We start from the raw sequence: 20,738 nt of genomic DNA on the forward strand, positions 1-20,738 counted from the left end.
CCGCCTCTGAACCCCTGAAACTCCCCTTTAAAAGCTCTTGCCCCCAGTCAAGGGGGAATGGGTTCTTTGGGACAGGAGTCCACCTTCTCTGCAGGATTGCCAGCTTCCTCAATAAAGCTAATATCTTTCCTTTTACCCAACGTTTGTCTCTCAACGTTGGATTCTTAAACGATGAGCAGCCAAACCTCAGTTTGCTAACAGAAGGAATCAGGGTGGTTGTTTAAGGCAGTGGTTCTCAAACATTACTGGGCACCAAAAGCACCTGGAGAACTGTGTCAGGCCCCAGCACAAGAGGTTCTAATTCAGTCAGTGTGGCAGGGGCCTGAGAATGTGCATTTCTAACCCATTCCCAGATGTTGCTGAAGATGCTGACCAGGGAACCACCCTTTGAGAACCAGTAAAACCATGGGAAGTGATGGCATTTGTTCACTGCTATTGTTCTAAAACTGAGATGTAATTCACTTATCATAAAATTCACCCTTTTAAAGTGTACAATTCAGTGGGATTTAGTGCATTCACAACATTGTGTAACCAACACCACTAACTCCAGAATATTTTCAACACCCCAAAAAAGAAACCCTGTAGCCATGGGCAGTCATGCCCCATTCTCCCCAACATCTAAAGCCTCTGACTACCACCCATCTACTTTCTCTCTCCATAGATTTGCCTTTTCAAGACACTGCATATGAAAATCATATAAACTGCGGGTTTTCGTGTCAGGCTTCTTTCACTCAGCATAACGTTTTCAGGGTTCAGCCATGTCACAGCACGAATCTGTACTTCATTCCTTTTTGTGGCTGCGTGATACTCCCTCGTATGAACAAACGAAAGTTTGTTCATCCATTCATCAGTTGATGAACATTTAGATTGTTTCCACCTTTTGGCTGTTGTGAATCATGTTGCTATAAACAGTCGTGTGCAAGTTTTTGTGTGGACATGCTTTCAATTCTCTTGGGCATATACCTTGGAATGGAATTGCTGGATCACATGATAACTCTACATTGCACGTTCTGATGAACCACCAGCCGAGGGGACAGGCTAAGGCTTGTCCATCTCCTTACCCTGAGATGCTATGCTGAATGTCTTCTCAACTTTTGAGCTCTACCTCACTGTGACTCTTCCCTGGCGTTATGTAGGCACATCTGGAAAATGAAATAATACTAAGAATGTATTATAAAGGCTGAAGGCACATTTCTTGATCTTAATTTAAAGTTGATGTCTGACATTTGTTTCTTCTTCCAAAAAGGGCGGGGGTGGGGTGGGGAATGACTATGCTAATGATCATTTTTGCTCCGCTCTCCTTAACGGAAGACAGAACCATGCTCGCCACTTCCGATCTTTATCATCACTAGACTTAAGACGAGAGGTTCAAGTGACACATGCTCCCGCGGAAGTGCACCTGACAAGCACGACCTTCCTTCTCAGGGCCCCTCTGGGCATGAAGCAACGCCACAGGCAACAAAGTGGTTTGGGCAGATGTGGAGTTTATTTGCTGCAGTTCCTTGGCGCTAGTTTACAATGCAAAAAAAACCAGACAAACAGAAAACGATTGGAATAATTATAATTTTTTTAAAAACCCTGTCAACAACTTTCAGTCATTTCTTTATATTTTGACAAAACTTTTTTTTTAAAACAAATACAAAATAATCTAAAAGGAGAAAAACTATACATGGATTATTTACACCTCTGATAAATAGACTAATACTGATCCAGGTGCCTCTCTGTCTAAGTAATATTCGTGAGAACCAGGGCCAGGGACTCGGATAGCCAGAGGGGCTCCAGCACCGGCACAGACCCCCTGGACCTCGGCTGGCACCATCCTGGTTCTCCCGCCCAGAAGTTTCAGGTTCCCAGCCTGGACCCTCTTCTGCCACCTTCACGAGCTCTGGCATTAAAACGCCTGAAGCCACTCCGGGGAGGACCTACATGAAGGGGGGACCCCCAGAAAGTGACCCCACCACTCCCCTTTACAAAAGCTATTTCCAGAGATGTGAGCCTGCCCGGAAGGTGTCAGAGGAGCCAGGGTCACACTGGTGCTGCAATGGCCCAGCCAGCCCTGCTCTGCCTGGACTGGGCGCCGGGCCCCGGACGAGAGTCCCTGAGAGAACAGCAGGAGAGCGGCGGCCATGGCTCCTTCAGGCCACGCGTTAGGAGGGCAAGGCCGACTCCAGCGGGAGGCCGACCACTCCCCCTCCGGCTCCCCCCACCCGCCCCTGCCGTGCAGATGAAGGCCCGCTCCTCTCCAAGGGCCAGCACAACACGCACGGTGTAGTCCAGGTGAAGGCCAGTTCGGAGGCAGAAAAGGCTGAAGCCCTAAGGTGATCGGGTCAGACCTGCTCCCTCCTCTAAAACGAGGAATGGAGTTCAGGGGCAGGAGGAAGAAAAACCAAATAACAAACAGGTTATCCCGGAATCTCTGATGGGACTACCTTCCTCACAGTTTTGGTTATTAGGTATGTAGCTCAAGGAAAAATGCTGACTATTTTAAAGCCCGACAAGAATGAATCCTGAAAAGAGAAACAACAGCGCAGGCGGGGGGCGGGTTCCCTTCTCCCCGCAGTGCTCCCCAGGCACCTGGAAGGAAAAGCATCAGCTGGAGTGGCTGGTGCTGCCCTGCAGGCCCCGAGTCTGTCCTCGCCGCGCGGCCCCCTCCCCTGCCCAGATGAGGCCCCAGAAGCGTGGGGAGGGGGCCCGCCCGGCCCCTGCCCCTGCCCGGGCTGACACGCACAGCGGCGGCCCAGGGAGCTTCTTCTCTAGGGACAAGCTTCCCAAAGTAGACAGGCAGAATGCCTGGACAGCTCTACCTTCTCTTTCTCTTTCTTTAAAAAACAAAAATATATCTTTATAGCATGTGGCTTCTCTTCCATTCCACTTTTTTTCTTAACATAAAATAAGATATGGGTACACATATTTATGGTGCAGGGTTGAAGGCTTCTTCCCAGGGAATAACCGAGAGGTAAATGGTCGGCTCCGAGCTCTGCTATCAGACCTGTTGAGTGGAGACTGGCGGGGAGGCAGCATGGCCGACAGGAGCTCTGTTCTTTTTAGACAGAAAGGCTCCAAACCCAAGCGTGAAGGCATCAGGCCCCCTTCTCCAAGGGTAACTGCCTACCCTTCTCCCACTTAAAAAAATTAGCAAAAGCTGAAGCTAGTCTCTAGGAACTCAGGACGATGCCTGGCAAGACGCTCCCACTGCACGGGAGGCAGGGAGGCTGCACCGGGCCTCACTCGCCGGGCACACCAGCCCTGATGGCTGCGCAGACTCAATGTCTTTTCGTGGAAGAGACCTTCTTCTTGCGCGCGGCTAGCATCTCGTAGAAAGGGTCCCTGCTGATGGCTGCCCTGCAACACAGAAAAGGGGAGAAAGCAGAGGAGACTGAGGAACAGGACCAGGAGACACTACGCCAGGCAGGGGCTTCCTAGCAGCAGCCGTGCCCCGACCCCCTCCCTGCTCGACCGTCCCTTTAAAGGCCACGTCACGGCATCAACCTTCACTGTGTCCACATGTGGTGTAAAAGACAAGTTTTGAGGGAGACACGTGGCACAGGCGACAAGATCACTGTGGGGTGCTTACTGCCTGTTTCAACCAAGTAATCAATTTAAGTTTAGGAATCTTCTATGCCCTCACAGCTGTGCTCTAACGCAGCAAAACAAGCGCAGTGCTTTAGTTCCATCATGACAGTGGCATTTGTCTGGAGCAGTAACCACCACACAACCCCGTGTGTCCCCTGGCACGTGGTGCATCTGATTGGCGGCCACCGTCTGTACCAAGCAACTTCTGAGTCCCCAAGAGCACCAGCTCGACAGCCAAGACCCATCACTGGGCAGTCAGGGCCCAGGCAAGCGGCCAGCAGCCTGCTCTGTGTGCACAGCCTGGTGGGGAGGGAGGCCAAGCAGCCCTTGCACTGGCCCCAGAGACACCAGCACAGGTGATGATGGCAGGCCTCGGCCACCCGCCGTCCCTCTGTATTTGTCATTCTCCACTTTCAAGCAAGGTGTGATCCACATTTTGAAGTTTAATTTGCTTTTCCTGAGAAGTAGTATTCCAGGTGCCAACTAGCTTCTGGGCCAGTCACAAGCCCACGTGACTGTGGACCGCACTTAACCAGGTGCACGACGGCTCCTGAGGGCTGACCGGGCCCCGTTCACAGAGAGGATGTGTCCGTGCGAAACAGCAACTCAGCTCCGGGGGAGGCAGGAGCCGAACAGGGCCTAGAACGCATCCCAAGGGACCCCGCCACGTAGGCATCTGACCGCTCGGAGTGCTCGGGAGGGAATCCTGCTTCCACCTTCAGAGCATTAGGGTGAGTCCACCTCCGCTTCCTGGGTGGGCCAAGCCCCCAGGGATGCCGCGGGACATCTCCAGTCCACGTGACGGGGGGCCAGGACACAGTGAAGTGCTTGGGGCTGGAAGCTCTGCCCCGGCCTTGCACATACGTGTGCTCCTTCTCACGGCCATCCTCACATGGTCCCTGGAGACACTCCGCCCCAGCCCTGGGAAGGCAGAGCGGAGACGACACCAGGCAGCAGAAGCTCTCCCTCAGCGGCCACCGTCGCTGCGCTGCAGGTCTGTCTGCAGAGACACACGATTCTGTATGACCGCGTGCCCAGAGCACCAGGACCGAGGTAGCTGGAAACTCCTGGGAAGAGCACTGATGAGAGAAAATGTGCCTGCAACTTGACCTTCTGCAAAACCTTTCCAGCAACATCGTGAAGAGCTTCCATCCTATCAGGTCCCTCCTCTGGCGCCTCTGCCCCAATGTTTTCACTGGGAGAGCGTCAGAGCCAAGGGCGGCTGGAGCTGAGTGCCGCACGTGGAGGAGGACGGCTCCCTGAGTCAGAAGGCTCGGGTCTGTGGTTCGGGACGACTGAATTCACCTCCCTGTGCCTGTGTCCTCATCTGTCACCTGGGGACAACCATCCTGCTGCACCCACCTTCCCAGGGCTCTGGGGAGGGTTAAGGGCACTGAGCCGTGGAGCTGGAACAGTGTCTGCAACTCCCACAAGGAGATGAGGCCAGCTCCGGGCAGACCCCGGGATCCACCCCTGAGGAGGCTCTGCATCCACCTCAATGGAGGGACTGGACCATTCCAAGCATGACCGTAAGGAGGGCTCGGGTTCTCTGGCTACCGAAGTACAATGACATGAAAGGCAGAAGGTACACCTGCAGACAGAGCCTTTTTGAAAGAACAATGAGTTGGGGGAGCTACACACAATCCCCAGTCAACACACGCTCTGATGCCCTAATGATCATGCAGGACAGCACACAGACCAAGAGACACAAGGGACACGGTCACCGTGCACACACAGGAAGTTGGTCCACACTAAAGAGGGCACTTCAGACTGGGCAAAATGGATTAATAAATGGTATCAGGACAATCAGCCACTCACTTGAGAAAGTAAGGTTACATCCTTTACTTCAAACCACATGCAGAGAGGATTAAAGAGTCAAGTATTTTTTTTTAAAAAACATATGGTAAAAAAAAAGGGTACGGGGGGCTTCCCTGGTGGCGCAGTGGTTGAGAGTCCGCCTGCCGATGCAGGGGACACGGGTTCGTGCCCCGGTCCGGGAAGATCCCACATGCCATGGAGCGCCTGGGCCCGTGAGCCATGGCCGCTGGGCCTGCGCGTCCGGAGCCTGTGCTCCGCAATGGGAGAGGCCACAGCAGTGAGGGGCCCGCGTACCGCTAAAAAATAAAAAAATACTAAAAAAAAAAAAAAAAAAAAAAAGGGTACGGGGACATGGGTAAGGAGCTCTCCATGGCCACACGTCCCCAAGGCACCGCTACTCCTCCACGCAGACCTCAGGGTGCGTCCAGCACAGAGGACCCCTGAGCCTCATTATCGGTGGTGACACCAGAAACGCTGAGGTGCCTCATGGGCTCCACGGCACGTGGGACGGCCCCTGATGACACCACACTACCAACAGCCGTCATCACCCAGGGCTACCAGAGTCCAGGCGGCATGCTGAGCACAGCGCTGCGCCATCTGTCTCACCCTCAGAACAGCCTTGTGCCTTAACGCCATCATCCAGAAGGGAGCGGCACCGTCCCCGGGAGTCCTCGGGGAGCCCCGCCTCTCACTGCTGTGTGGTGAGCAGGCTGGGATTCTGGGAGGAGGGCAGGCGATGCCGAGAGTCAGAGCGGGAACTCGGCCCAGGCTGGCCTGACTCCGAACCGGTGCTCTCCTGTCCCGCCCGTCTGAACCGCACAACTTTCAGAGGCTCTTTTTGTGGGAATAAACGACCTGCTCCTTGCCCTCGCATCACCTCGCCCCCCTTCAGCCGTTTATTCACTATTTAACCCTGGCCCAAACACTACACTTGTTTTAGTAGAGGTGCCAAAAACACCACAAAAACTAGAGCGTGCCCAGCCCCTCGGGAGCAGGCTGCGGCCCCGGTGGGAGAAGGCCCGTCACTCGGGGCGATGCAGGACCTGCAGGGCCTTGGTCGCCGGTCAGTGCGGCCTCGCTGGTCTCCAGGGGAAGCCTCGAGGCTCAGTAATGGGGACACCCTAAGGAAACGGCTGGGCCATGTCTGATGGGCGCAGCACTGGCAGGGAGAGCGAGGATGCACTCCCAGGGGCAAGACGGGTGTGGTGATGGGCAGCGGGTAGGATGGCGGGAGGGACAGGGTTCACAGAAGCCCCAGGGAGGAGTGGGGAGGAGGAGCTGCCGGGGCAGAACACCTCCCCCGTGATAAAGCGCCGTGAAACAGGTGGAGCGAGGGCCGGGAGGAGCCCTGGACCCAAGGATCCGTGTACACCTCCCTTCCCCCAGAACCGCCGCTTCCTCACAGCTCAGCAGGGAGTATGAGGCTCTGCCTCGCAACCCCGGATCACGGCCACGTGACTTTGACAAGCATTCATTACTTACCCTCTATGGGCCTCAGTCTGCCCATCTGTAAATGGGACAACAGTGTCTCACAGGATTAAGAAATTATAAAAGGGAACGGTTACAATCCCCGCTGAGCTGCCACCAGGAAGACGAAACCCACTTCCTAAGACATGAAAAGGCCAGTCTGGCCAGTGGCACCTGTGCCTATAAGCCTGCCCACCTGTCCCCTCTTTGGGGCCATGAGCTGCACTTGGGAAACCTAGATGTGAGGCGTGCTCTTAAAAACGCTCAATGGTCAAGAATCCAGACACCCAGGGAAAAGTCACCGGGGAATCACAGTCAAACTACTCGCTCAGGATTCAGCACACGGGGCACAGAGGCCGGATGGGCAGCCCATGGGACAGCTGGAGCGTCGCCAGCTTCATCTGCCACCTACTTGATGCACTTGATCCAGTCCTCCTTCTCCTCAGGTGTTGGGGCTGAGATGCGGTACACCGTGTGGTTCCCCTCCACCACTCGCCCGTCAGCCTCCGTCTTACAGGCCTTAATCACTTGGTCTTTATTGTCGGGGATGTAAAGCTCAAAGCAGTTCTGAGAATTAAGAAAGAGAGGGAGAGAGTGACAAAGATCTAAGAAAGCTGCTGACCAAGAAAAAAGTTAGTTTCCCAAAAAGTAAATTTTTATTTCAAAAAAAAAAAAAAAGTTAATTTATTTCTTTATTCTCACCTTCATAAAATATAGCCAACATATGTTTTCCTTTGGAAAAGAGGAGCCTAGAAGTGGAATTCTGGAGAATGTAGATTGTATATAAATAGGTTTTATTAGCAAAGATATCGAGCAGATGATACACGTTAGTTCTACTCCTAATATATAGAAAATATGGAGTGAACTGCAGGTAACTTAATGCCTTTTAAAGCCAAGCCAGCAATACGATATTCCAAAAGAGAGGAAAGATATTTATAAGTGATCTGAAGATCATAAAATAAGTGGTCCAATCATGAGAGCTTGATGCTGCCTTTTAAGGAAGCACAATTCTATACCTCGTGTGATATTCAGTAAATGACACTAAAGCTGATGGACAGAATGAAAGAGGTGACTTAGTCTCACCTTTGGCTTGAACTGTAAAGATAATTTTAAAAGTTAGGCTAACTTAAATTAAATCATATGAGTACTTTCGGGTTTTTTCTCAAGTACAGCTGACCCGAGTAAGGCGGGGGGTGGGTGCTGACCTTCCGCACAATTAAGAATCAACGTATGACCGACAGTCGGCCTCCGTCCGTACAGCAGTGCCTCAGCACCCGCGGACTTAGCCAAGCACAGATGGCACTCTACCGTAGGAGTTACCACTGGGAACAGTCCACGTGTCAGGGGACCCACACAGCCCCAACTTTGTTGTCCAAGGGTCAACTGTAAACCGCTGCAACTTCTTCCTGGATCAAACAGCTGCTATGCCCATCCCTTCTGTCCCCGCAAAACATCTCACCAAAAAATACTCACTGGTTTTTTGGAGTCTTCCACCTCCCGGATACTCAGGTTCTCTAATGGGATAATTCCACGGGGCTCCTTATCCTGCAGAAGAATTGGAGAGAGAAGACCTAACTGCTCAGTTTATGAACACATGTCCTGTTACCTTCCTCACGGCAACTCAGCCCAGCTCCTGTGACTCCTCCACGACATGAAGTCCACAGAGCAGCTTTAAAAACAAGAATAGGGTCAAGAAATGTGTGGGTGTAGTCAACATACCACATATGAATCCCTAAGACCGAAAAGCCTTCGGAGGAGGAGCTTCCACAGACGCTCTGAAAGAGTGAGTGTGACCAGAGCTGTGGGTGGCCCTCCAGTGGGGAACATGTAAGGCCCTTTCACACAAAAATTATCCTGCTTCTTTGTCTGGCCCACCTACTCATCTTTCAATCCTCAGTTCCAGCATCAGCAACCCCAGGAAGCTCAAGTCTCGCCCGAGGTGCCCCTGTTCTGTGCCCACAACGCCTGGACTATAGTCGTGTCGTGTGTCACTACCTTCTCACTATCTCCAGCCTCACCTCCCGCCTCCAGACTGTAGGATCCTCAAAGAGACATTGCCTGCCTGACAACTCCACCTGGACCAAAAAGCACCTAAACTCCCGTCCAGAACAGAGCCCTGCGTCCCCGCACCCCCACTGGCCCTCCTCCAGGGCTTCCCATCTCAGCAAAGGACACTCCCACACCTGCCGGGCCATCAGCCTTCACCTCTTCTCCCTGATGTCCAGACAACCAATGGCCAAAGACTTTGTTCCAAGGTCAACAGTTTAACCGGGCTATGCCTTGGCACCAAGCTTCCTAGGACAGATGTTCCTAAAATACCATATGCACTCTTTCGATTTGCAGATTCAGGTTTGTTTCTCCTTTTTAGGGAAATAATCTCATAACTTGTCTTTGCATTTGCAGGTCCCAGTCATTCTGGTATTGGGATCATCCTCATCTGTCCTCTGCATCTGTTCGCTTGCCCTTAATTGTTTTAATGCCTGTCTTTCAGACACAATCTCTAAGACTGTCTCAAGCCTTTCCTCTAGGATAGTGATTACATTTCTAGCTAATCATTCCTTAAAGTTTTAACTTACGTGTTAATAAATAAGTTATAATTCTACAATTACATAGTCATATTCTTAATATATAGTTTTGGTTCTCATTTAAGTCTGAAACTACTGGAGAGCCAGCTATTGGTGTTCTGGCCACTTCCAGAGTCTCAGGAGAGAAGCGAGTGGAGGGAGCGCCGCCCTCAGACACCCCGAGCCCCAACTCTCCCCTGGGGTGCTGGTGTCCGGCATCTCTTGGAGCTGATGCTCACCGCACGCCCCCCACGGACAGTCTTCTTACGTGAACACACACCCGGAGCTTTCACTGATATCGCAGAAAGTGAGTCCTGTTTTTCCACTTTTCTCGTCTCCCCGGTTTCTACCCTGCAGCAGACCTCACCACTCCTCCATCCGAAGGGGGAGGAGGGAAGAATTCCTACTCGGTTTACTTCTCCCAGACTTGGGCACGGGGAGGTCTGGGGCTGGTTGTGCCTGGCCACGCAGCAAGGGGCCTTCTGCTGGCTCCAGGCTGCGCCGCCACCGCGGCCCCTGCTGCCCGCTGTGAAGTGCAATGAATGAGTTCTGCCCTTTCCTTATCCGGCTGCTATGTCCCCACTTCTTTCTACTAGATTTTTCCTCTTTGTCAGGTCATTTCTGTGTGGTTGTCTCCACCTACCATCTTAACCCTGAGGCTCCCCCCTCGGCATCTTCAGAAACGTTTTCTCTGGATTCCCACTGCCTGATAAAATGCTGGTGTGCTGCTAGACTGAATTCAGGTAATGCCACCATGGTCGGCGTCACGAAGAACCATAAGATTCTAGAATCTCACTGCATTACCACTGAGACTGTCCCGGGACTTAGGGGTGCACTGTTCAGGTGCCCCGCACATGGTGCATATTAACCCAGAGACCAGTGAAAAAGATTTAAACAAGATTTTAAAGATGTCACCAGTCTAGAAAAAAAGGTTAACACATGGGGCGGGGGGACAGGGGCAAAACAGAAAGAAATTTACCAGGCTGTTCACAGTGGTACTTTGGGGGGTGAAAAAAAAATCTATCTTTGTACTGTTTTGGGTATTTGAAATACAGTACTCTCATAATTGAAAGGATTTTAATAACAGAAGAGCAAAGCCAGTTGCAGAACTTACGTGGTGTGAGTTTAGCCCCCATAACACACAAAATCCTGGTCGGCATTCCCTTGGAAATTGCTGAGTGACTGAATTATGAGCTGACACTGTCATTACTCTCACTCCCCACGTGAGAAGCCACATCCGCACGACGTCTGCAAGCTGAAGAACCACAGCGTGGAACACAGTGGAAACCCGCTTCACCCCCAAGCTGCGAAGGGCCAGGCGTGGACCTGCATCCTGGCTCCTACCATGCTTCACACAAACACTGCCGGGACTCTCATCCCATCTTGCTCTATGCCTTCATTATAAAGGATACTTCTAAACCTTCGTTTCCTCAGGAGGATCTCAACTGCCCTAGTTTATTTAAGACACATTCCAGTGCTGCCAGTGGTATATGGTTTGCTCTTCCGATGACCAGGGAACAGGGCAGAAACAAGGGCCTCCAGCTGTGGGGAGCCCGTCTGAGCGGGATCCAACCTGAGGCTACCAACCTGCTGGGCCTCCTGGGGGCTCCTAGAGGGAGCTTCGGAAAAGGTTTTACTGTACGATCTTTATTCTCCTAGTACTGTATGTATTGTAATTCCATTCCCACTAAATAAAAACCAACAAAACTTTCAGTTTAAGTAAACGTCAATTTCTTAAAACTCCAGGTAATCTCCCATTTCGTTTCACTTTCTTTTCCTCTATTACATGTTTTGCCCCTTGGCTGTGTCTCCTAAATCAAGTGCTTCAGTCTTTCTGCTACCATAGAATCACAATTACCTTCGTTTCCCTTTCTATGGGGCCACAAACTCTCTCTTGGCCATGGGTCCAAGTTCATTCTTTCTAGCTCAGCTCTACAACAGGCTCTACAACACATTTCTAATGCCATGTATGATGTTGTCTGCCACTGTCTCCTGGCTGGGCGCATGGTGTCCCAATGGAGAAGTGGATGTCAGCTCTGAGCTACGGTTCCTGTGGCCAGACACCCCACACCACACCCGGGCCCCCCTCTTGAGATTCGTCTTAGCCCTTCCACTTCACATAAACTCTCCTCCTGCCCCAAAGATGCAGCAGGACAAATCTGACTGTCACCCCCTGAGTCCTCCAACCCTGTCTCATTAGAGCTGTTTAAACACAAGGCCTGGTCCACCCCCGTCCCAGCTGACCAGCAGGCGCTCACCGTCGTGTATTCAAAGTAGTAAAGGCAGTTGTCAGTCAGAATGAACCAGCGTCTTTTCCAAGTCTTTACCCTGCCACCTGCAGAGCAAAGAGAGATGTGTGTTGGATAGGAATCAACCAGCCAGCACAGGCTCTGGGGGGGCTCGAAGCTCTGCCCCCAGAGAGGGTGCAGGATGAGGATGCGGGGGCAGGGCGCCAGGAAGACACTGAGACCATGGCAGATTTACATCAGTGACGAGACACAGAGCCAAAACAGAAGCACCTTTCACAGCGTGAAAGTCTGTGGGTACAAGCAGAGCAAGCAAGTTGGGTGGCCCCCTGGAGATGACATCAGGACAGCAGATGAGAGCACGGGCTGGGGAGGGAGCTGGGACAGTGATGGACCAGAGAAGCGTCAGCAGAAGCCTATGGATGCAGTGGAAATGGGGGAACACAAGAGGAGGGGAGAGGGTCAGCCCCCTGGCTATGCTACACTGCTGGTCCACCAGCCCAGGGCTTTATCAGAACAGGACAGGAGGAGGAACCAGGAAGTAAGACATTTTAATCCCCTCACAATCAAATCCAGTTTTCCTGGAACATGGAACCCAAGTTCCTTCGGTTTCACCTTCTACTCCACCTTCCTGACTGTAGTGCGTTTCTACGCTGGCTTTTTAGGTTTCTGGGCCAGTGTCCTAAATTCCCCCAGAGTCCTGGGTGGGACAAAGCAGTATCCCTGGATCAGGGAAGAATCCACTGGTAAGCAGAGGTCCCTATTCAATTCTGGACTTCTCACCGGCATCTTGAAACAAAATAACTGGAGGAGGAGGCCACAGGCGAAGTGAGCTCTCACGGGTGGCTGTGAGCTGTTGAAGGTTCCCTTAGTCCTTCTCAATATTTCTCAATAAGAAGAAACGCCAGGGTCATGAAGTTATCCCAAGATGACACAAAGGAAGGGAAACTTCACTATGGCCTCGGTGAGTGAAGGCACATCCTGCTCTCAATCTGACCGTGAGCAAAGCCTTTCTTCTCCTCGACTTACACCGGGTCCAGGGAAAGCTTTCTGAACATGAACCATATGAAAGGCCTTCACGTGGTGAGATACACACAGCATTTCATAAACACTTCTTACTGCCCTGGACAGGATACGCTCTTTTGCTGACTTAACCTACAGAGAACATCACTTCTCCAATCCTCATAAAGAACAAGGACCACGGGGTGTAGATTTAGTGACCCCAGTCACGCTTCCTTGCTTGCCCCTCACCACAAACAGCTGAGCACAGGGTTTAGAGGGAGTATCTCCAGCTGCCAGGACGTGGCTGTGAGATCATGCCAGGTTTCCTCAAAGGATCCGACTGCTGGAGCAACGCAAATCCTGTCATGGAAATGAAGTGTCCAGCGTTGGTCCTGGTAGCAGTTTTAAGGACAACTGGACTTCCGGGCCCCTTGCATGGCTCTGCTTGGATGCCCGAACTCTGAGAGGTTAAGCGACTGATCATGAATTGCTGAGGTTCTCAATGGCACCACCTCACGGAAGGAGTTTGGTCCTGAGCCAGCATGCGCTATGCCCCCACCCGCACCCCTGCCGCTGTCAAGCGAAGACCGACTCGACTCTCTGCCCACAGCAACTGTCGGCTTCTGTGAGCACGTGCCTCTGGCCCCTAAGGCCCTAGGGCATGAATCAAGAAAACCATGGATGGAAATACGACATGCGTGAGGAAATGGGAAAGGCTGGGCAGAACCGAAATAAATCAGGAGGAGAAAGAACACAAGGAATATACTTAGAACTGGAGCCGACTTGTTATAAAAAGGAAACCCCCTTCCCCGTTTCAGAACCCGAGGAAGCAGCTCTCCTGCCTCTTGGGCCTTCACCCCCACACGGGGCTCAGCACACAGGACACCTCAACCCATGCCCACTGCCATGCGCTCCCCTCACAGGACCACCCCGGGGGCACTTGGGGCTCAGGAGGTCGTGGAAGAGGGGTCAGATGTCACAAGGAAGAAGATGGGAGGAAATCTAGGACAAAAAGCAAAGCCGGACAAATCCTCTCCCTGGTGATGAAAGCTTGGCTATTTCATTTCCCGACAACCTGCTGCATTAGCGAGACCCCTACCATGAAGCATCACGCGGTCCCAGGGACACATTTCATGTTGAAAGGGAAACAGACATGAAACAAGCAGACAGACCGATGCGCGCACCTAGGACAGTCCCTGAGGAACTCACAGGACCACCTCCCAGCCTGCGGGCCTCGACCCCGTAGATGTAAAGGCCAGACGCTGGCTCCCCCGGAGCTGGGTGGGAACCACCTGACAAGGCCCGGAAACGTTTCATAAATGTCATTGTTGGGGCCGTTCTTTCCCTTGAGGCTCTGCTCAAGTGAGGCTGAAGCAGACACCTGAGGACTTCCTCATCTAGAAAACATGCTTCCCTGAATCAGCAAGTGGGGAGCAGATACCAACGACATGACTACGAGGCCAATTTGGGGGTTTGAACGATGACTCATTGAAAAAGAGGAGGGAGAAAAACAAAACAAAACATAAAAAACAGAGCCGAGGTTGTAATGCCCTCCCCTAAAACACAGGAGATTAAACAGAAGGACTTCTAGAAGGGATTTGGAGGTTTTATCTTTTTTAACTTTACCTGGCCTCATTCTGAGTTTCAGAAACACCATTTCCCTTTTTCACGCAAAGGCAAATGTCCTATGTTGTCTTAATTTACTTCTTTTCCTACTTTGCTTCTCTGGTCACGGCACATGTGCGTGAGCACACGGCTGCGGGAATCACAACCTCCTCCTCCTCCTCTCCTCCACTTCAGAAATCTCTGAAGTTCCTGAGTGTCAATTTGAGTCAGTAATATAGCATACGCCTGGCCAATAATTCCGAGAGACAATTCAGTGAATACTTTGTCTGCGTTTACAAATCCACTCTTAGTGTGTTTTCTTGCACTACTGCACTCAGGAAAGTCCAAATTGTCCCACATCTGGGTGCCCAGCTGTTGGATGCACTATGCACTACCCCTCCAAGGGAAGCATGAAAATCACTCCGCACCCCCAATCCTGACCAGTTCCCTAGGGACTGTACGGTAAGTTAGAAGCAGCATTAACACTACCACCAGCGATTTAAAACAAAATAATCAAAAATAACAAAATAAGAAAACGCTGCAGCGATTACAGTGGCCTGCGCAGAGCGAGCGAGCAGGTTGAGGGGATTACATACCTCCTGGAGTTTGGGGCAAGGAAAAGGAGAGCCAAAATCATGGAAACATACAAATGAGGGAGAAAAGAAAATTAAAACAAAGAAATTAAACCCGACTCCTTAACCTTAAGGTGCACTGTATTAGTCATTCATGTCTGCCCTGTGGGGACGGGACGTAAAGACAGTAACAGGGCAAATGCCACTGTCCGGCGTGTGAATGAGGGGCTGGCCTCATCTGCCACATCCCATCTGGTAAAGACAAGATCTGAGGCACCACCAAAATCCTGGCCTCCAAGATGCCACAAATCAGCTCTCACCAAGCTGACGTTTATTAGTGTATCCTGAATCCAGAGCAAAGACGGTGAAGATTACTTTGGGAAAATTAAATGTCTCTCTTCGGACGGCTACCTCTTTTTAAAGTGTGTGTAAAAATGCTCACACACAAGCCTGTGAATACATATGTACATACGTGTATACACAAGAATACACAATCTTATGGTTATATGCATACACAGACATATACACACAATCGCAGACGGCTGGAAGGCCTGCCTTCTGTGGCACACACATACGAAGGGGTGATTTGAAGTGTGCTACAATGAAAACACAATGTGAAGAGTTTAGGAGGGTTTGGTGGAGGTCTGGAAAAAGTAATGCAATGACCTAAAAACGAGTCTCACATTTAGTTAAATGTTTTTCTTTTTAAAAAATATGGGATGCCTCATGAATTTACATGTCATCCTGGTGTAAGAACCAAGATAATCTTCGTACTGTTCTAATTTTACTAGCTGGGCTGTCAAAGTTAACACTTAGTATTAGCATTTAAACAAATTTCACTGGAGGGGGAAGCAAATCCAAACCTGGATGCACTTTTAAATTTTCCAGCAGGTTTCCTTTTAACTCTAGCCACTTGGCAATAAAGATGCAGAGCAGAGTGGCCACCTCTGGGGTGAGTAATTTTAGAGCCTTAACTTCGAAGATTCTACTGGCTTAAAGATACATGAAATGTTGACAAATTCAAGAGACATTTAAAACTCCGACCAGTGAGGTGGTGCTTAAGGAGAATTTATGAACTAAGTCGTTATGTATAAACACGAGGACTTAGGATATGCTTTTAAAAGGGAATACAAATCCTACTGCCATCTGAACTAGTCAGAAATTGAAGATCTCATTTCAGTGCTTCCCAGATGTGTCAATAATGGCATAGAGTGTAAGGACTTCTAACCTCACTGGGACCAGGAGCTGAAATGGTAGAGGAGGATCATTCTAATGACACCTCCTGATAATGCAGGAACCCACACATCAAAAGGCCAAGGCAGAAGAAAACAGAGGAAAGTACTCTCTCAGTGGCCAAAAAATTAACATCGTTACGTCCGGGGGCTCTCTCTGCATTCTGAAACGGTTAATGAAATAATCACATGTGCATATGAATGTGCATAAAAACCTTCCATTTGGTTACTTTGTCACCTTCATGGCAAGGCATGACCACAAATCTCAGCAATACAAGCTCACTTTTGGCAGAGGGAAGAGGAATAATTTTTAATTTTTCTGAATGAACAAAATCATTAATGTGGCTGATTTGTATTGGAAAGGAGGGGGGGAAAAAAACCAGCGCCCAAGAATGAGTAAGAGTGCCGTGGATTGCGCTGCAGCCAGGGCCTTGGGTTTGCCATGCACGCTGCCTGTGGGGAGCCAGATGCAGAAGGAGGTGATGATGCACCGGGGTGGGGGAGGCGGGAGCACCGGATACAAACTCGTGACGGGAAGTAGAGAGAAGGGCACAGCTGGCCGCCCTCCCAGTGGTCCAGGGGTCCGGGAAGGGAAAAGGACCAGGTCCTCCAGGAACTGCCCCAGAGAGAAAATGTGGAGCGCAAACACATGTAGGCAATATTTATGCGGGCAAGCCTATCCCCAGGAGTCTCTGTGCGTCCCATGGGGCACTAGCCGTGCATTCACTTCCTTTCTGGAGGCGATCTTGTTAGAACAGTACGAATTCATACCAAAGTCTCTCCTTAGAGCCTCCTGCACCAACCCCCTTTTCCCCACAGTGCAGGCGCGGGTGGGCGAGCGTGCGCACACACGTCCTTTCTTTCTGAGTTTCTGCGTTAGGAGCCCAAACCCAGAGGGCATCACTTACCGAGCTTCAAGAGCCAGCCTTCTCGGTCTGGGTTGAAGAAAGTGTGAGTAAGGTCATTCCCATCATCTTCTGGGATTTTAAAGGGTTCGTTTTTTATGCTCTCATACAGATTCTGGGATAAAAGATGACACTGCATGTCTCTGATCCTAGAAATACCTCTCCTCCCGCCCTTTCCCACCATTCATTTAATAAGTGTCACTGTGTGCCACACACTGGTGGCATGGAGAACATCTCTCCCTTTAGGGGCTCACAGAGACAAGGGAAATAAGACGCCTAATGGACAATTAAGAAAGAAAAGAGATCAGCCCGACTTCCATTCGAGCCTTTAGTTTCAGATTTATAAACCACTTTCCCCCACTGACTCCTCACTGGGCCTCACTACCAATTTCTTAATGAAATTCACATAATTATGTGTATGGTCCGAGTAGACACTGGATGATCCCATGTCCCTCCCATCCCCTCTACCAGCGCCGCCCAGGACCACAGTCTTGAATCAGCGCCAAACTCACCCGGAGCAGCTCCTCGGGCAGGTCTCCCCCGTCGTTGATGCCTCGATTCATGGCGATGAACCTCTCCACGGTGGGCTTGTCTTTGACATTGGGGTTATGCAGGCTGGTGTTCAACATGATGATGGCAAATGAGAGGACATAACAAGTGTCTAAAAGAGAAAAGCAAAATCTGATCGGAAACATCCCACCCGAAAGAACATGAAACTCCGGATGAGATAGAGAATAAAAAGCAGTGCTCTCAGGGCTTCCCTGGTGGTGCAGTGGTTGAGAGTCCGCCAGCCAATGCAGGGGACACGGGTTCATGCCCCGGTCCAGGAAGATCCCACATGCTGCAGAGCGGCTGGGTCCGTGAGCCATGGCCGCTGAGCCTGCGCGTCCGGAGCCTGTGCTCCGCAACGGGAGAGGCCACAACAGTGAGAGGCCCGTGTACCGCAAAAAAAAAAAAAAAAAAAAGCAGTGCTCTCAAAAGAATGGGCAAAATCCACGCGCCTGGGTATGCTCTAACTGAAAGGTTATATACTGCTCACTGAAAAGAGCAAGGCACGGGAAAGAACATAAAGCATTCAAGACTTAAAGACGTTTATTTCTTCAGATTGTAAAAGAAGAACACATACACCATAGAAAACCAGAAAGGTACGACGTATAAAAAAGAAGCTATAAACTACCTATAATCTCACCACCTAGTAATAACTTATTTTGCTTTCTTACATAAATGTGCCTATGTGTAAGGTATCACAAATGTATCTCACAGATACAGACTGTAACACAATCAGAATGAAAAGAGATACATAGTTTTGAAGTCTGCTTTTTGGCTAATCTTATTAGCATTTTTCCATGTCAAGAAAGCCTCTTTTTAAAAACGTGATTTTTAGTAGTTGCATACTTCATAATTCAGAGGTACCCTAACTTACATTCTTACTACCTTATTGTTAGAATTTGGATAGTTTCCAACCTTTTACTATTATAAATACCATTTAAAGCAATGTTCTTAGGCAAGAACCTCAGCCCTTTTGTTTTAGAAATGACCTAGTACCTAGAAGAGAACCTGGCAGGCACTGCCAACCACAGGAGAGGACGCCCCCCTACCCCGCTCACCTGTGGACTGGAACACCCCGTGGTTACACTGACAGTAGCGCTGGGCAAACGCCTCCATCATCCGGTCAATCTTCTGGGCCTCTCCCGGCAGCCGGAAGCTCCACAGGAACTGCCTAGGAGGTGAAGACAGGGTGAGTTATGGGACTTGGGGAGATAATCTGTTTCTCCGTGAATGACTCCTGCGGCAAAGGGAGACGTGGGGGACTTCAGCCTTCTGTCAAGTAACCCTGAACAGATGCAGACTAACTACTCCACATCACCATTCTCTCGATCGGAGAGAATGTATTTAGAAAACAATTAAGATTTTCCTATTCAAAAGAATGGTTCTCCTCCTCATACTGATACACAAGACTGAAATATAGATAATGCTCATTTTAAAAGAACTTCAATTTCCAGAAAAAAAGATGATATAGCAGGAAAAGCGATTTTCTATCAAAGCATTCATGACTGATCCCTTTAAGTCAAAGAGAGACCTGTGGTCAACAGATTTAATTCTGGATTATTTTCATCAATCTAAATGACAACACAAAAGATGATACTATTTACACTAATGGCAGTGAAAATACCAAATGACAATTTCTCAAAAGACACAGGTAATAGATTTAGCAAAAAAATTAATGTTGAGTTTTTTCCTTCTAAAATGAAGGGCACACTATCTACTTCCTATTCTAGGGCAGGAAATTAAAGGGTTTTCTAAAGTGAAATTGGGAAAGATTCAAAGTGTAAATATTCATCAATTTCCAAAATGTTAAATGAAAGACCTGAGGAACAGTTTTGCAAAATTTGCTTTCAATTTAATTCCCTTTAACCATCCAATCATTTCAATCATAGGCCAATAGACTACTTTCCTTTAAGATGCTTCTAGATACTCAAATAACTGCCAAAGGTAAATTTCATTAAAATGCCACACAGGGCAGACGCATAACCAAAGACCCGCCTCCCGCTCCACAAGCTGCTAGCTGTGAACACACTCACCGTAAGGCCTGGACGAGGTTGAGATCGGTGAACTCATGTAGCTCCACAAACGCATGAAGAACCTGGATGTTAAACTCATCTCTAGCAAGAGAAACAAAAGATACGGGGCGGTGGGGGGCGGAGAGCAGAAGTCAGACACTGATGCTGAGAATCCAAGGTCATCACGACCCCCGACCAGGCCGCCTCCCTGTGGCCGGGGCGGGGAGACAGCCATCTACCTGCAGCTCTCTGTCTGCTAGCTGAACACAGGAGGAGTCCTTCCGCCCCCAAGCACGCCAGCTGCTGTTCCCCAGCACCCCTCGGGACAAAGCTCGGAGCATCATGGAGTTTGTTTCTCTAGGTAACTAACTGCTGACCAACCTACCACAGGTGTCTCCGGAGGCCTTACCTCTCCCCCAGGTAGTCACCGATGGCTGTTTTGTTGAGCCCTTCACCTTTATACAAGAACTGGGCAATGTCTTCACAAGTGTTCTTCAGCAGATCATTCTCTATTAAGAATTGGATCCCCTGGAAAGACAGCAAAGATGCCAATGGTGCCTTAGACCCCAGGAAGGTTCAGAAAGGAGACAAGGGTGCAGGAAGAATGGGTATGGGTGCTGTGGACACAGAGGAAGTATCTACTAAGTAATTCCAAGTTCTGCAGGAAGCAGGGCTCTCAACATGAGCTGCACTCTACAAACAGGCAGGTAAGCTGTCTTAGTGCCCCTGGGTTCCAGCTGACACCGTGGAAACCGCCACCTTACAGACTATGGGCTCTGGCTGCTGCCTTTCCACTTACTTTTTTAGGATCCATGTTGAATTTTTTCCTGCCCATGGCTACCTGTTTGTTCCTCTGCATGTTTTTCCTGTAAAACAACCACCACAGCCATTTCAGTACTCCAGGTATTCGAGAATTTCTGAAAGACTGATATGACCCCCACACGCATCCACTGATTTGCAGGGATTTCTGAGATTTATCCAGAAAAGCACAGGCACACTTAGGTCCAACTATGGAAGGACACTGAAATCCTGACCCTGGCCCCAGGCTCATTTGTTCCTTCTACCGTAGTGGGTTTCTTTTTTTAACATGATTTTTAAAAACTTTATTGAGGTATAGTTTATATATCATATAACATACCCATTTTGAGTGTACATCTGAATGATGTTTAGTAAGTTTACTGAGTTGTGCAACT

At 49.9% G+C, this 20,738-nt stretch overlaps 1 protein-coding gene across 2 annotated transcripts in view; it reads right to left on the bottom strand.

Annotated features, from left to right (window-relative positions):
• Window positions 1-1,544: 1,544 nt before the first annotated feature.
• CYTH1 (cytohesin 1) overlaps window positions 1,545-20,738 on the bottom strand; it is an 80,640-nt gene continuing 61,446 nt past the window's right edge. For both annotated transcript variants that reach the window (XM_081220307.1, XM_081220306.1), the window contains exons 4-13: window positions 20,345-20,411; window positions 19,955-20,073; window positions 19,567-19,647; window positions 18,592-18,704; window positions 17,497-17,645; window positions 16,988-17,099; window positions 11,681-11,757; window positions 8,332-8,403; window positions 7,271-7,425; window positions 1,545-3,342 (exon numbers count right to left, since the gene is read on the bottom strand). In XM_081220307.1, the coding sequence (XP_081076433.1) occupies window positions 3,264-3,342; window positions 7,271-7,425; window positions 8,332-8,403; window positions 11,681-11,757; window positions 16,988-17,099; window positions 17,497-17,645; window positions 18,592-18,704; window positions 19,567-19,647; window positions 19,955-20,073; window positions 20,345-20,411 (1,024 nt within the window). In that variant the 3' untranslated portion in view covers window positions 1,545-3,263. The remainder of the gene's footprint in view (window positions 3,343-7,270; window positions 7,426-8,331; window positions 8,404-11,680; window positions 11,758-16,987; window positions 17,100-17,496; window positions 17,646-18,591; window positions 18,705-19,566; window positions 19,648-19,954; window positions 20,074-20,344; window positions 20,412-20,738) is intronic.

Source organism: Mesoplodon bidens (genome assembly GCF_964165515.1).
Source record: "Mesoplodon bidens genome assembly, chromosome: 19".
Taxonomy (NCBI): Eukaryota; Metazoa; Chordata; class Mammalia; order Artiodactyla; family Ziphiidae; genus Mesoplodon; species Mesoplodon bidens.